Source organism: Panthera uncia, chromosome X (genome assembly GCF_023721935.1).
Source record: "Panthera uncia isolate 11264 chromosome X, Puncia_PCG_1.0, whole genome shotgun sequence".
Classification (NCBI taxonomy): domain Eukaryota; kingdom Metazoa; phylum Chordata; class Mammalia; order Carnivora; family Felidae; genus Panthera; species Panthera uncia.
The window spans coordinates 84,873,346-84,890,606 of NC_064817.1; the positions used below are offsets into that span (position 1 = coordinate 84,873,346).

Below are 17,261 nucleotides of genomic sequence, written 5' to 3' on the forward strand. Positions count from 1 at the left end.
TTGAGTTTGGAAATAGCAGAAATTGAGATTATACTTTCTCTTTTGAATATGAATTTAAAATTCCTTTTTTAAAAAAGGAATTTTTGTTCATATTTTAATTGAGCTATAACTTGTATACAGTAAAATGAACCATTTTCAGTGTATAGTTCTGTGTGTTTTGACAAACACATATAATTGTATAACCAGCTTTATAATAAAAAAAAACAGTTACATCACCCTCAAAAGTTCCCCCAATGTTCTTTTGTAGTCTTCTCCCATACCTACCACCAAAAGCCCCTGGCAGCAATTGATCTGTTCTCCATCCCTGTGATATTCCTTATTCCAGAATTTCATTTAAATGCAGTCATACTGTATATAGCTTTTTGAATCAGGTTTCTTTCACATAGCATTATACATGGTACTGTATATCGACAGTTCATTCCCTTTATTGCTGAGTAGTATTTCAATGTAGGGATGTATCAAGGTTTGGTTGTTTACTCACTGGAGTTTGGTTGTTTACTCACTGGAGGATATTTTGGTTGTTTCTGGTATGGGCCATTATGAATGAAGCTGCTTAAAACATTCACATACGATATTTTGTGTGAACAGAAGTTTTTTCAATAAAACTTTTTACATATCATTCTAATTACTATAAATTAAAGAGGAAAATAAAAATGTGCAAGTCCAGGAACATTATTTCAAGCGACCTCAGTATCAAGAGTATCTACAGTAATGTTAAAAGAGGTTTTCAAGGACAAAATTTGATAAAATTTTGGAGACCATTCTGAAAGAAAGGGATACTTCTTAACAAGACTGGAAGTTGGAAGTAATAAAATCAGATAAATCAGTGTCCAGATGATTCTGCTAAACAGGCAGTCCTCAATTTATAAACTCTAGATTCACAAATTAACATAAAATGGTTTAATGGGAGGTAAATTCGTGGTCTTAGTTCCTAGCTTTTGGGAACAGTTGTGGTCTTTGTTTCATGTTTTAGGCAGCCATGATTAGTAATTACCTCTGATTGATTTTCACAGATATCTTCAGGGAAAAGATGTTCTCTGTTTTCCCTGGGAGAACTCAAATCAGGTCAAATAAAGACAATCACCAGACAGGTCAAATAATGACAGTTCTTTGTCAGTGGGTCTTTGAAAGTGCTCCAACCAGTTCTGTCCCTTCCATTTGCTGCTAGGGTGCTGGTATTCACCTTGATTGTGAGCTGTTGGTTTTTAAGGCTGTGTGGAGCTGAAGAAGGGTGATGGGAATAGAGCAGGTTCAAATACCAGAAAGCTCTGTACTCTTACCAAGATTCAATCATTTTGTTTTCCCCAACAAACCTTTCTGGATTGCTGCAAGCCTTTGGCTAATTTCTAGACTTCTAAAAAAGTTGACTCTGACCATTTTTGCCTGTGTTCTTTGTTGCTTTTATGGAGGAGAGCATGTTTGGACATCCTTACTTCACCATTTTTGCTGATGTCATTCTGTCCTCTATGTTTTAAAGGGTTTACCTGGTGATCCTGGTTCCCCTGGTGAACCAGGAAGGGATGGAGAAAAGGTAAGAATTTTAATACTTTGAAGTGACTGGTTTTATTCCACTTAACATAATCCTGTTCTCTGCCAAGGCTGAGTTCATTTATTTATTTGTTTGTTTTTAATTTATGTTTTAATTTACATCCAAGTTAGTTAGCATATAGTGCTATAATGATTGCAGGAGTAGATTCCAGTGATTCATCCCCTATGTATAACCCCTAGTGCTCATCCCAGCAGGTGTCCTCCGTAATGCCCCTTACCCATTTAGCCCATCTCCCCACCCACAACCCCTCCAGCAACCCTCAGTTTGTTCTCTGTATTTAAGAGTCTCTTATGTTTTGTCCGCCTCCTTGTTTTTTGTTACCTTCCCTTATGTTCATCTGTTTTGTATCTTAAATTCCTCATGTTTGTGAAGTCATATGATACTTGTCTTTCTCTGACTGGCTAATTTCACTTAGCATAATACCCTCTAGTTCCATCCATATTGTTGCAAATGGCAACATTTCATTCTTTTTGATTGCCAAGTAATACTCCATTGTGTATATATATATATAAGCCAAGGTTGAGTTCTAAATGAAAAAGTTATAAATAACTAGCTTTTGTATTCAGAACATACCTTCCTTGTTCATCTTTTGGTATCGCTCCTTTTTCTTTTGTACCATTTCCTCTAAATTTTTGTTCATTGCCACAAATCACAATTCATGTCGTGGAAATACATGAAGAATTGTTCAACTTTAGCATTTACATTGTGAAAAGTTGGTGCCTTTATTTTGAGCATGTATCAGCAAAACTTTTGTTCTCCAGAAAGTGGATCCAGCACTATTTTAGTGAGGTCCTCATACTAAAAAGGCTTGTAGCTGTGAATTTAGAATGTCTACACTAAACATTTCAATTCTCTGTGCAATTATTGTCTGAAAGTCTGTGGCTAATTCTTTGTCATTTTTTCCCATTTGGCTATACAGCCTGACTGAAGTCATTTATTTAGTTATTTATTTTAAAAGTGACTTTGGAAAAAAAGTGACCTTGAAAGAATATATGAAGCACACATTTCCCTTGTTTATAGCAGATCACAAAATATCCGGTTTTCCAGTCTCTCTGGTCTCTAATTGCTTTATATGAAAACTAGTGCTGAAAAGCTTTGTTCTGCAGGCAAGGAGGAAAAAGTGTTACAAACTTGAATGTACCCAGAGGGTGCATATTTTAATGTTGGTTTATCTCTAAACTAGATCCAACTTGAAGCTTGGACTGAGAACCACAGCTAGAATAAAGGAAGATAATAAATACTCAGAGAACAAAAGTTTTTTTTTTCAAGTAGTAAATAAAGTGATAGGAAAAAGTAACTCTTTAAACTAAAAGGAGCTTTTAGATAGATGAAAAGTTCCTATGAACAAGTCTAGAACAAGAAGAGAGGTGTGAGAGAGACATCTATCCTTGGGTTTTGGCCAGTAGAATAACAATTATATACTGTGTTTTTCATGCTGTAGTAGCTACTGGTTAAGAGTAACAGTTTTGCTTCTGAATTTGTCTTTCATTAGTTTCTAAGAGCAAACTCACAAAAGCAGTTATAATTTATTAGCTGTTCCTGATAATAGCTAAGTCCATCAGCTCTAAAATATCTGTGACTAATGGAAATGACATCTAGTTTATGCCTTCAACAAGTTTTATGAAAAGAAACAAGGCTAGATGTAAAAAAATATAATGCTTTTAACTGATTCTAGTGGTACCAATTTCTTTATTCAGTATCTTCTTTCTAAAGTATTTATAGTTGCTAGAAAATAGTAATCTTAAAATCAAAGGATGTTGCATCTAGAAAAACCTTAGAAGGCTGGTCTGTATATGTGTCAGTTAAGTTACTTGATTTGGTCAAAATTGTATAGCTAGTAAATCTGAAACAACATCACGGGTCTGACTAGGCTTATTTCAGTTAAGTTAATTGATTTGGTCAAAATTGTATAGCTAGTATATCTGAAACAACATCACGGGTCTGACTAGGCTTATTTCAGTATTGTCTCATTACCTCAAGTAGTACTTCTCTTAGAGATATTTTATTATGGATTCCTGGGTCTTCATGAAACCTAGATATCTGTTACATTTTTAAGGAAATCAGTGTTTTCATATGACTTTTACTAACCTACTTTACACTTGTATTGAACAGGGCCAAAAAGGTGACATTGGCCCAACTGGGCCTCCTGGACTTGTAAGTTTCTTTTAAGTCTTCATTTATCAAACTTCTTAATGCATTTTCATTTTTGTGCCTTAATGTACTCTGTACCTTTTCCTCATAGAACAAAATTCTAAGTCATTATCAACTTTTACTGGCTTAAAAGTCTACATATAAAAACTTCAGTGCTGTTGACCTGAAAGTCTTTGTATTGCTCTGCCTGTATATTACTTCTCCATGGTAAAGATCCAAAATTATGGCATTGTGTTGTTTTGCCTCATGATTGCCAAAGTATTTATCAAGTAACCAGCAGGTGGTGCAAGTATGGCTTACAAAGTTTCAATAAAAGAAATTTGGGGAACTAGGGATCGGCCCTTTCCCTTACAGAGCCCTGGAAAGATGGATTTGGTCTTAATAGGTTTTCTCAATTATACAATTGCCTGATTGATACCTCTTTCTTCCCTGAGTATGTGCCTTCTAGGGGCTCTTAATCAAATGTAGGTAACTGCTCTATGAAAATACACATAGGGGGTTTATGGATTTTCTGTAATGTTTGCATTCGCTATGAAATTTAAGTCAAATACGTTTCCAATCTTACTAAGAATAAAATATCACTGATGCAATTTAATATATTGGCTTTTGTTTGTGTTGAAATTTGGTAAGACTCTTGCTTTTATATTGCATTAAATCTGCAAAGGTGCAAGTGCCATAAAGCCTGTATGTTCAGGACATTTGAGTAATATTAATTTAATTATTTCTGTCCAGAGTTAGTCTCAGATATTGATAGTTAGTACTTCACAGATCTAACAAGGATATACATAAAGAAGATCGTAGACAATTTTTTTAAAGTTTACTTATTTTGAGAGAAAGAGGGAGGGAGTAGAGAGTGAGTGTGAGTGGAGGAGGGGCAGAGAGAGGGAGGGAGAGAGAGAGAATCCCAAGCAGGTTCCATGCTGTCAGCACAGAGCCTGATGCAGTGCTTGATCCCATGAACCGCAAGATCATGACCTGAGCCAAAATCAAGAGTCAGATGCTTAACTAACTGAGCCACTCAGACGCCCTGATCTTAGACAATTTTTATTAATTTTCATTGTAAAATCAGAACTTTTGTTGTCTAAGAAATAATTTCTTTATGAAATGAGATAATAACATTTTGATAAAAACCAGAAGAAATGGAAATTTGGGGACTGCAGTCCTATCCAGCAGCTCACTTTCTTTTTTGAACTACTATCTCCATTCTAAGTCCCACAACTTTCAGTCTCCTTTTGTCTGAATATTTCTTCTATCCAACAGAGCCAGGATGAAATACCATACTTTGCCAGTGGGTGTTGATTTGTACCTCAGTCCAATCTTAAAACTAAAGCTTATTTATCATTACAGCTCTATGAGATTAATTTCTTTATATTTAGATTATTTAATATGAAATTGTTTCAACACTGGGATTCTACAAAGACCAAGAGAAAAGGAATAATCAGTTAGTTGATTCAAATCAATAAAGCCCTCCCAAAAGAGAGGAGTTTGTTTTGTTTTGTTTTGTTTTACAGGAAGAAAAAAATGTGGGTTGATAAAGGGAAGGATTGGGAGATGGCATTACAGATGTTTGAAATGGCATATTCAGGGCGCCTGGGTAAGCGCAGTTGGTTAAGTGTCCGACTTCGGCCCAGGTCACGATCTCACAGTTCGTGAGTACGAGCCCCACTTCAGATCCTGTGTCTCCCTCTCTCTCTGCCCCTCCCCCACTTGCACTCTCTCTCTCTCTCTCTCTCTCTCTCTCTCTCTTGAAAATAAATAAACATTAAACAAATGAGGAGTCCAAGCACCCTTTGTTGAATGGTAGCATCACTGAAATAAATATATGTGGTGCTACTTTAAAAAGACAATATTAGTGTGGCTAGGTAGCTCAGTCAGTTAAGCATCTGACTTCAGCTTAGGTCATGATCTCACAGGTCGTGAGTTCAAGCCCCACGACAGGCTCTGTGTGGACAGCTCAGAGCCTGGAGCCTGCTTCAGATTCTGTGTCTCCCTCTCTCTCTGCAACTCCCATGGTCACCCTCTGTTGCTCGCTCACTTGCTCTCAAAAATAAACATTAAAAAAAAAAGAAATGGCATATTCAGAGGGAAAGACAAGAATGTGCAAGATGCCTGAAGTGGTTATAATGAGATAGTCCTCACTGTCCTAAAACTTTACTGCTAAAAATAACAGGAGATGTGATAGAGGAGAGAGGTACTGAAAGTGAGAAGAGACTTGACAGAGTCCAGGGTGGAAAGTGGCATCAGACATAGTAAGAAGTAGTGAATTTTGAGGCCTTACACCGCATATCTAACACAGAAAAACTGGTTTTTGAGAAAGTATCTGTTAGCAGTAGATTTGGATTTAAGGGGAGAAGTTCAGAGGTGCTTCTGTTCGTCCAAGTGTGAGATGGGGATAGTAGCTGTGGCAACAGGAAAGAAGGGGACAAATCAGAGAGACATTTTCAGTAAATAATTATCAAGCTTAGGTAATTGGAATGAATTGAATGTGATTAGAGACATAAAAAATAATTCTAGCTCTGTAATCTTGGGCTGGGGTTCAGGAGGGTGGCAATATTATTACTGGTATTAAACAGTTTCTAATCAGTTGAAGGAAAGGAGTGATGAGGAATGTGACCCATAATCTGTGTGGTAGTCTTAATAGTTTTGCATCCAAGAGCTCTGTGAAATGATGGGATTGTAATCATATATAGCTTCTAGGTTATTTTTAGGAGAACAAGTCTCTTCCTCTTTGAATTCCTTTATTTTTTTCTTTCATAATAAAGGTAATCCCTAGGCCTGGGACTGGCGTAACTGTGGGAGAAAAAGGAAGCATTGGGTTACCTGGCTTGCCTGGAGAAAAAGGAGAGCGAGGATTTCCTGGAATACAGGGTCCACCTGGCCTCCCTGGACCTCCAGGTAAAAGAGACTGTACTTAATGCTCTTGTGTTTACAGCACCCTTACTAATCCCCATGTCCAGTATTATCATATTAGTTCCAAGGTGAGCATGGCAGTAAAAGACATGAGTATTTTCTAATTGACAGAAACTTCTCAACTCTTACTATAACCTGTCTCACCAAATTTCTCACTTGTACTTAAAAAAGAAAAAAAACCAAGTCAGATGGATAGTTCCCTTTTACCCTAAAAATACCATTTCCACTTTTTATTATTAATAAATTACACCCAATGATTCTGTGATCCAAAAATTATTCGTTGCATTTTTTTATGCTGCTATGGAAGGGAATGCTATTCTAATAATGCCTAGTTTTATAAGATTTCCTGCATAAAAATAGTAAACTATACACTTAGAAGGCCAGAAATATCTGCTTAGAAATCCCCATGGTGATTTGGTGTGAAATAAAATTTGGGGGCTCAATACTAACTGTTATATCATTCCCTTGTTGAAGATAAACAACATAGTACAGCATTTCTAAATTGGCCAGCCTGAGCACCACCCTTGCCTAGCATGTTTATTTGGATGTTCTCTGAAATGAAGTGATAGTATGGATTTATGTAAAATTTGAGGAAGCATCTGGTATAGTACCTGACACACATGTATGTTTAATAAATTATTATTCCCCACCCTTCAAAAATTTGGCTAATGAAATATTAACATAATGAGATGAGTGACAATCCATGATCCTCCCAAGGAAAAAGAATAAATGTGGGTCTCATTTAATTCTAAGTATACACTTTGGATTTCCAATTTCAAGATAGTGGACTAAACACATACTGTGTCTAGAAAATTCAGATAAGGAATTCTCCCAGGATGCAGCAAAAACGTTATAGAATTAGATCATATGAAAGAAAAATTAAGAGACATAGGTATAAATTTAGAAGTTCTAGAATTTACATGCAGTTGAAAGGGGAGAGAATGGGACAAGGGGTAATATTTGAAAAATTAATGACTGAGAACTTCTACTTATTTGAAAGAAAACATGAGTCTCTTTGAAACAGCTTATGAATTACCAAGCAAGAGTGAAATAAGAATAATACAAAAATACATAATGACACATGGTTTGGACACTTTAGAATTTAAGGATAAAAAGAAATCCTTAACAACTATATGAGGGAAAAGCAGATGACCAACAAAGCAATAAGAGTCAGAGGAAGATAATGGAGTCAAAGGAAGATAATAATTTTCAATGTTATAAAGAAAATAACTATGAGTTTGGAATTCTGTATTATATCAAACTATCATCCTAATGTGAACATGTGATACTTAGAAAGTTTACCACCTCCAGAACTTCTCTAAAATGGATATTGGACAGTTTAGTCTAAGAAGGAAGAAATTAATTCAGGATGAAGTTGAGGGTGGGGATGGGTAAGATGCAAGAACCAGTGGTTAGGAAAGATACTGGTAAAATATATGAGGTCTAAGTAAGTATTGATCAAAAAAATAATAGAGGTATTTTAAGTAACAAAATGGAACGATAACTATATACATTATTAACATAGGATGTAAGGGTGCAGAGAGAGTAAGAGGAAATCAATCATAAGGTTTTTTTGTCTTATTAGAGAAAGAGAATACTAATATTATTAACTCTGTAAGGTTTTAGAAAAATATAAGTTTAAATACATAGGCTAAAATTTTAGTAACCACTAGAGAAAATGTAAATAAAATGCATGGCTTACACATCCTTTGAGGAAAGAAAATAACCAAAAAACTTGATCTACATAATACAAGTTAGAATTGGAACAAAACAGACATGAACTGTGGTAAATAGAAAATAAAATATAAGATGACAAGAAGAAGTTAAAAATAAATCAGTAACTCCAATAAATGTGAAAGGACTAAGCATTGATTAAAAGACAAAAACTAAAATAAAATTGAAATAAAAATATATACTGTGCATAACAAGCCTATATAAATTAAAAGGACATAAAAAATTTTAAATACAGCAGTTGAAAGATATTAGGCAAGTGATATCAAAAAGAAAGGTGGTTTAACAATTCTAATATAGTATGAAATAGAATTCAAGAAATACATTAAAAAGACATTTCATATGGATAGATAGACAAATTAAACCACAATGATGTAAAAGTCATGAAACCATGCATCTGAAAATACAGCTTTGAATATATAAAGTGAAAACTGAAAAACTACAAGTGATAAGTTGGTAAATCCCTAACATACCAAGGATGTGTAAAATAAATCAGGGTATAAATGATTTGAGTAAGACAATTAAACTGTGTATGTGGGAAAGAGAAAAGCTGTGTGCAGCAGAGAATATACATTATTTTCAAACTTACATGAAACATTTATAGAAATTTATTCAATCAGAAAAAAATCTTTTAAAATTATACACAAGCCATGCTCCGTGACCACAGTGAAATGAAGTTAGAAATTAACAACAGAAAGCACCAAATTTCTTTACATTTGTATATTAAAATGCACATTTGTAAATAACTCGAGAGGTAAAGAGGAAACAGAAATGGAAATGACAGTCTACTGAATGCTAAACTAACTTATATCAAAACTTATTAAACATAGCCAAAATGGTATCCTTAATTTATCACAAAATTAAAGATTCTAAAAATAAATGAGCTACTTTGAAAAAATTATAAGAAATAACATAAACATAAAAAAATTAGGAAAAACTTGATAAAGATAAAAATAAGAATAAACTGTGATCAAGAGAAAAGCAAGTGAAGGCACAAATAAAATCAGTAAAGAAAATATTATTACCATAAATACAATTATTTTTTTTTAATTATAAGAAAACTGTAAAACTATATCAATATATTGGAAATTCTAAATGAAATACGCATTCCTCAGGAAACAAAAAACATAAATGGCCAAAGTTTTCCTGAGAAAGTAAAAAAACTAAGTAGATTAATTACCATGGAAAATTTGGAAATGTTAAAATTTCCACAAAAAGGCACTGGTTTTATGAGTGGTTATACAGCTTTGTGAATGAATTCTACTAAATTGTTGGGTGGGAAATTCTGATATTTTACAAACTTTTTCAGAACATATTTTTTAAAAAAGACCTTTAATTTAAAAGCATTGATGCCAAGTGACCAGGGAGATAACACTAGTAATAAATATAATTCAGTTTCATTTATGAACATAGAAGCAACAATACTAAATAAAATATTAGATCAATTCAGAAGTATATTAAGATTGCAAGGATGGCTTAACATTTCTATTATTGACTACACTGACAGATTAAAAGAGAATAGGCAATATTTGCAAAGAAAGCAGTCAATAAAATTCAGTATCCATTCATTTTTAAAGGGTAAAGAAGTTATTGAACTAAGTTTAAAAGGGAACTTGATGAAGCTATCTGCTTCATACAGGAAGTACAGGACTGTACAGGAAATGTCATATTTTTGTGGTGAAACATCAGGAACATTCTCACTCAAGTCAAAAATAAGATACACATACTCAGAGTCGCCTATACTGTTTATCCTTATACTGGAGTGCCCAGCCAATTCACTACAAGTCTGGTGTAAGGATGGAACAAAACCCACAATTTTAGTTATTTACAAACCCTATTATAATCTACCCAGAAAGCCTAAAAGAATCAAATGACAAATTACCAGAATTTAGAATGTTTGCAAGGTGGGCAGATATGCTAGTTGCATACTTAAATAATTTGTCTTCCTCTTCACCAATGAAAAGTTGAAAATGTAAGAGAAAAAAATCCAGTTAACAATAGTAATAGCAATAAAATTCACAGTACTAATCAAATTAACCCATGAATAAACTCAAGAGAAGATGCGTATGCCTTTTTTTCAGAATTCTTTAAAATTTCTTAATATAAGAACTCAATATTATAAACAGTTGATTCTCCAAAATTTAGTCTTTAAATTCAAAGTAATCTCATTCAAACTTCCGCTGTTTTTTTAAAAAATGAAACTGACAAGTTGATTCTAAAATGCATTTAGAAGATAAATTTATAAGTCTAATAAAGATTTTTTTTTAATGTTTATTTTTCAGAGAGAGACAGAGGCTCGAGTAGGGGAGGAGCAGAGAGAGAGTTAGTTCATTTAAACAGTTAAACAGTGGGGCACCTGGGTGGCTCAGCCAGTTAAGCCTCTGACTTCAGCTCAGGTCATGATCTCATGGTCCGTGGGCTCGAGACCCAAGTCAGGCTCCCTTTCTCTGTCGAAAGTCTGACACTTACCCGACAGAGCCACCCGAGTGTTCCAGGATGGTTTTTAAAAAGGACAAAGATGGGCATATTTTTCTTACCCGTTTTGAAAATAGTTTTCAAATTATTTATAATTATAATAATTACTTTCATTATTATAAAAATATGTTTGTGGTTCAGGAATAGACATTGCAACAGAAGAATGTCCAGAAATAGAGCCATGTATACATGAGAACTTTGAGATGCCTCTTTTTCTCTTTCTAATGGTTTTCTAGTATTTCTTAGATTAAAAGATCATAGCATCAAAGAGTGGGTAGAGGGTTATTAGTACATTTCCAAAAGTAGTAAAGCTACACTAAATTATTCTTTCTTACTTTCAAACTGGTACTTACATTATTTAAAACTTTTCATGTGGGGCGCCTGGGTGGCTCAGTCGGTTAAGCATCTGACTCTTCGTTTCGGCTCAGGTCGTGCTCTCATGGTTTGTGGGTTCAACCCCAACATTGGGCTCTACACTGACAGTGCAGAGCCTGCTTGGGATTCTGTCTCTCTCCCTCTCTGCCTCTATCTCAAAAATAAATAAATAAACATTAAAAAAATCTTTTCATGCTTTCTTCAGATATTGATTCTCATAGAAAAAACAACATAACTGCATTATACATTAAAGGAAGATCTTATCATTACTTATGTCTCATTGAGAACTAAAGTAATATCTCCAAAATAAGATCATTTTATCACTTTAATTGTTTTTTATCTTAGGGACTGCAGTTATGGGTCCTCCTGGCCCCCCTGGCTTTCCTGGAGAAAGGGGCCAGAAAGGTGATGAAGGTCCACCTGGACTTTCTATTCCTGGATCTCCTGGACTTGATGGACAGCCTGGGGCTCCTGGACTTCCAGGGCCTCCTGGCCCTCCTGGCCCTCAAATCCCTCCTAGTAAGATATACTTTTCTCCTAAATTCTTTTGTTTTTGTTTTGTTTTCATTTGTAAGTGAATCCAGCTGAAGGTTGGCATTATTCTACTGCTGCCTCTACTTTTGATTTTTGGTGATTCTTTGATGTTTAAATTTTCACTTCAAATCATCACCAGTATTATATCTTCCTTTTGCTTATAGGTCCTTGCATTACCACGGAGAAGTAACTGAAAATATTTTTTTACCCTATCAGGATTTCTTTTTGTTTAGCCTTCTGAATATTTCACAAGTAGCTTGTTATCCTTCATCTTATCTCAGGTGATGAGATATGTGAAGCAGGCCCTCCCGGCCCTCCAGGATCTCCAGGTGATAGAGGACTCCAAGGAGAACAAGGAGTGAAAGGTTTGATCCCAATAGTCATTCCTTCATTCTTTCAGATCATCAGCAAAATCCCCTGTATCCTCCACTCTACCTCAGCTACTCATTCCCAGGGTCTTACCCCAAGACCATCTCCTTACCAATAGTGCACACCTCTGTAATCTTGATCTCATGAGTCCCATTTCCTGACCACTATCTCCTGGCTAGCTCACTACCTGTAATAACCTGACTCCAATATCACTTCAGCCACACTGATACCTTCCAACTTTGACTATCCCTCAACCTTTTCATGTCCTTTCTTCCCTCTTCACCTAGGTAAAATTACATGATCCATCATTGTAAACAATCCCATGCATAAACCTTGGCCTCCATTGCCCTCCTCTCACTTCATTGTACTAACTTGGAACAAAAACCTAGTTTTGGTAATTCCAAATTACCACGTCTTCCGAGCCTACACCTTCTCTTCTCTCTTCAAATTTTTAACACTTTCTCTTCCGTTCTCATTTTAGTGTTCTGACCTTGCTTCCTTTTTCATTGACCAATTGAAGCAGTAAGAGAATTCTCACAGATTACTACTACCACATTTACCCACCACATTACTTGCATCTGTGCACGTATATTCTTCCTTCCTGCCTATTAATTACTGTTACTGCTCCTATCTAAAGCCAGTTCTTCTATTTGTACAATAGATTCCATTCCCTCTTGTTTTCCCAAGGATTTCATTCCAGAAATTCCTGCCTCTCCCACATCATCAATTTTTCCCTTTTACTGGATCATTCTCAGCAGCACACAAATACACCTTTCTTTTCACTTATCTAAAAAATAACTTATCATAATCCTACTTCCCCTGCCAGATACTGCTCTATTCCTCTGCTCCCATTTGCAACAAAACTCCTTCAGAATTTTCTATTCGCTGTCTGTGGATACTTTTCTCTCATTTTCTTTTAAGCATACTTCAGTCAAGATTTTGCTCCCCTAATCCACTACTCCATAGATGCTGTTTTTGTCAAAGTCACCAGCAGTCTGTACCCTGTTAATCCAGATACCAAATCTCAGTCTTTTTTCCCCACCATTTTTAAATACTTTCCTCACTTGGTTTTCAGTATATTACATGTCCTGAGTTTCTTCATTCTTCATACCTCCTTGGAATATTAATAATATATATTAGATGTAGAGATAGAGAGAAAATATATATATATTTATATATATATATATATCTTTCTGTAAATGTATCTATATAATCTCCCATATAACTACCATCTAAGTCAAAAGATAGGGGTGCCTGGGTGGCTTGGTCGATTAAGCGTCCAACTTCGGCTCAGGTCATTATCTCACGGTCCATGAGTTCAAGCCCCACATCAGGCTGTGTGCTGACAGCTCAGAGCCTGGAGCCTGTCTCAGATTCTGTGTCTCCTTCTCTCTCTGACCCTCCCCCATTCATGCTCTGTCTCTCGCTGTCTCAAAAATAAATAAACGTTAAAAAAATTTTTTTTAAATCAAAATATAGAACTTTTCCAGGACTCTTGTGCCCCCTAGTCAACACTCCCAAAAGTAACCACTCTTTTTTTTTTTAATTTTATTTAATTTTATTTTTTTTCAATATATGAAATTTATTGTCAAATTGGTTTCCATACAACACCCAGTGCTCATCCCAAAAGGTGCCCTCCTCAATACCCATCACCCACCCTGCCCTCCCTCCCACCCCCCCATCAACCCTCAGTTTGTTCTCAGTTTTTAACAGTCTCTTATGCTTTGGCTCTCTCCCACTCTAACCTCTTTTTTTTTTTTCCTTCCCCTCCCCCATGGGTTTCTGTTAAGTTTCTCAGGATCCACATAAGAGTGAAACCATATGGTATCTGTCTTTCTCTGTATGGCTTATTTCACTTAGCATCACACTCTCCAGTTCCATCCACGTTGCTACAAAAGGCCATATTTCATTCTTTCTCATTGCCACGTAGTATTCCATTGTGTATATAAACCACAATTTCTTTATCCATTCATCAGTTGATGGACATTTAGGCTCTTTCCGTAATTTGGCTATTGTTGAGAGTGCTGCTATAAACATAGGGGTACAAGTGCCCCTATGCATCAGTACTCCTGTATCCCTTGGGTAAATTCCTAGCAGTGCTATTGCTGGGTCATAGGGTAGGTCTATTTTTAATTTTCTGAGGAACCTCCACACTGCTTTCCAGAGCGGCTGCACCAATTTGCATTCCCACCAACAGTGCAAGAGGGTTCCCGTTTCTCCACATCCTCTCCAGCATCTATAGTCTCCTGATTTGTTCATTTTGGCCACTCTGACTGGTGTGAGGTGATATCTGAGTGTGGTTTTGATTTGTATTTCCCTGATGAGGAGCGACGTTGAACATCTTTTCATGTGCCTGTTGGCCATCCGGATGTCTTCTTTAGAGAAGTGTCTATTCATGTTTTCTGCCCATTTCTTCACTGGGTTATTTGTTTTTCGGGTGTGGAGTTTGTTGAGCTCTTTATAGATTTTGGATACGAGCCCTTTGTCCAATATGTCATTTGCAAATATCTTTTCCCATTCTGTTGGTTGCCTTTTAGTTTTGTTGGTTGTTTCCTTTGCTGTGCAGAAGCTTTTTATCTTCATAAGGTCCCAGTAATTCACTTTTGCTTTTAATTCCCTTGCCTTTGGGGATGTGTCGAGTAAGAGATTGGTACGACTGAGGTCAGAGGGGTCTTTTCCTGCTTTCTCCTCTAGGGTTTTGATGGTTTCCTGTCTCACATTCAGGTCCTTTATCCATTTTGAGTTTATTTTTGTGAATGGTGTGAGAAAGTGGTCTAGTTTCAACCTTCTGCATGTTGCTGTCCAGTTCTCCCAGCACCATTTGTTAAAGAGACTGTCTTTTTTCCATTGGATGTTCTTTCCTGCTTTGTCAAAGATGAGTTGGCCATACGTTTGTGGTTCTAGTTCTGGGGTTTCTATTCTATTCCATTGGTCTATGTGTCTGTTTTTGTGCCAGTACCATGCTGTCTTGATGATGACAGCTTTGTAGTAGAGGCTAAAGTCTGGGATTGTGATGCCTCCTGCTTTGGTCTTCTTCAAAATTACTTTGGCTATTCGGGGCCTTTTGTGGTTCCATATGAATTTTAGGATTGCTTGTTCTAGCTTCAAGAAGAATGCTGGTGCAATTTTGATTGGGATTGCATTGAATGTGTAGATAGCTTTGGGTAGTATTGACATTTTGACAATATTTATTCTTCCAATCCATGAGCAGGGAATGTCTTTCCATTTCTTTATATCTTCTTCAATTACCTTCATAAGCTTTCTATAGTTTTCAGCATACAGATCTTGTACATCTTTGGTTCGATTTATTCCTAGGTATTTTATGCTGCTTGGTGCAATTGTGAATGGGATCAGTTTCTTTATTTGTCTTTCTGTTGCTTCATTATTAGTGTATAAGAATGCAACTGATTTCTGTACATTGATTTTGTATCCTACCACTCTTTTATCCTATATCACACATCAGTTTGCCTAATCTTGAACTTTGTATAAATGGAATCATATAGCATGGGCTCTTTTGTGTCTGGTTCTTTTGCTCAATATTCTATCTGTAGGATATGCCTATATTTTTGTTTGTAGCAATATTTTTTTACTGCTCTTTGGTATTCATTGTATGAAAATATCTAAATATTTATTCTACTGTTAATGAACATTTGGTCTAGGGCTGTCACGAATAAAGCTGCTATGAACATTCTTATACATGTATTTTGTAGGACATAAGCATCCACTTGTGTTGCGTATTACCTGGGAATGGAATTGCTGGTTTTAGGGTAGGTGCAGGGTTTTTTTCCCATAAATGTCACCAAACCATTTTTCCAGAGTGGTTTTAGTTTTCAGTTCCCTGATGGCTTACTGATGCTGAGCCTCTTTTCTTATAGTTTGTATATTCTTTCTATAAAATGCCTGTCTTTTCCTATTTTTAATTGGGATGTTGAATGTATGTATCACAACTATCTTCCCCCATGTTGTGACTTGCTTTTTTACTCGTTGTTTTTTTTTTAGTAGAAGTTATTAAAAAAAAGAAATCCAATCATTAGTATCCTCTTTTTTGGTTAGTGTTGTTTATGTTGTTTTAGAAATCTTTGCTTATCCTAAGGACCTGATGATATTTGGTCTAGGGCTATCAGGAATAAAGCTGCTATGAACATTCTTATACATATATTTTGTAGGACATAAGCATCCACTTCTGTTGTGTGTTTTTTTCCTAGAAGCTTTATCATTTTGACTTTTATATTTTGATCTTCGACCTGTCTTCAAGTAATTTTTGTGTATAGTTTGAAGCTGGCATCAGAGTTTTTTCCCCATATAGATATCCAATTGATTCAGTACTGTAATACAAAAGACCATCATTTTCTCCACTCAAATGCATTAGCACTTGTGTTGTAAATTTTATGACAGTATACGTCATAAAATGAGTCTGTTTGTGACCTCTCTATTTGGTTCACTGTTCTATTTGTTTCTCTTTGCACCAGTGCTAGCTTAAATTATTGTAGTTTTATGGTAAGTCTTGGCTTACTTTGCATTTCCATACGTATTTTAAATTTATATACCCAACTTTTAATTTTGGAATTCCCCCAGTATTTTAGTCTTCTAAATTTAGTCCTCTTCTGTATTTGAACTCAGTCTCATGATTTTAAATACCACCTATTTGCCAGTGGCTTTCAGATTTGTCTCCTGTCCAGATATAAGTCTTTTCCTCTAGATTAGTATATGCAACTGTTTATTCAACATTTTGAACCAGATATCTTGATCAAGGTAAAGTCCTCATCTCTGCTAACTCCTCCCCCATAATTTTAGCACTCATATCTTCCCTTTTTTAAGTGCAGGCCACATCTTTTGCTTGGGCTGAAACCCTTGGAGTCATCTCTGATTCTCTTCTTTTTTGTATTCCATATATGTTCCATGAGAAAATCTAATTGGCTCTACTTTCAGATATACCCAGAATCTAGCCAATTCTCATCATCTTCATTGCTATCACTCTAGGATGAGCTGTCATGTCTCCTAGATCATTGCAGCAGTAGCCACTTAAATGGTTACCCTATTTTCATCATTGCACTTTGTTTCTATTCTTAATATAGCAGCCAGAGACAGACATCATTTTAAAACTTGAGTCATACCATCTTGTTTTTCTGTTTAAATTTTTCTACTAGACTTTTATTTCACTCACAGT

The 17,261-nt window shown here is 35.5% G+C and overlaps 1 protein-coding gene across 1 annotated transcript in view; it reads left to right on the plus strand.

The window, feature by feature from the left end:
• The window catches only part of COL4A5 (collagen type IV alpha 5 chain), a 237,673-nt gene that overhangs the window by 136,343 nt on the left and 84,069 nt on the right, over positions 1–17,261 (plus strand). The window contains exons 17-21 of the mRNA XM_049644165.1: positions 1,478–1,531; positions 3,662–3,703; positions 6,463–6,595; positions 11,537–11,710; positions 12,007–12,090. Of these exons, the coding sequence (XP_049500122.1) occupies positions 1,478–1,531; positions 3,662–3,703; positions 6,463–6,595; positions 11,537–11,710; positions 12,007–12,090 (487 nt within the window). The remainder of the gene's footprint in view (positions 1–1,477; positions 1,532–3,661; positions 3,704–6,462; positions 6,596–11,536; positions 11,711–12,006; positions 12,091–17,261) is intronic.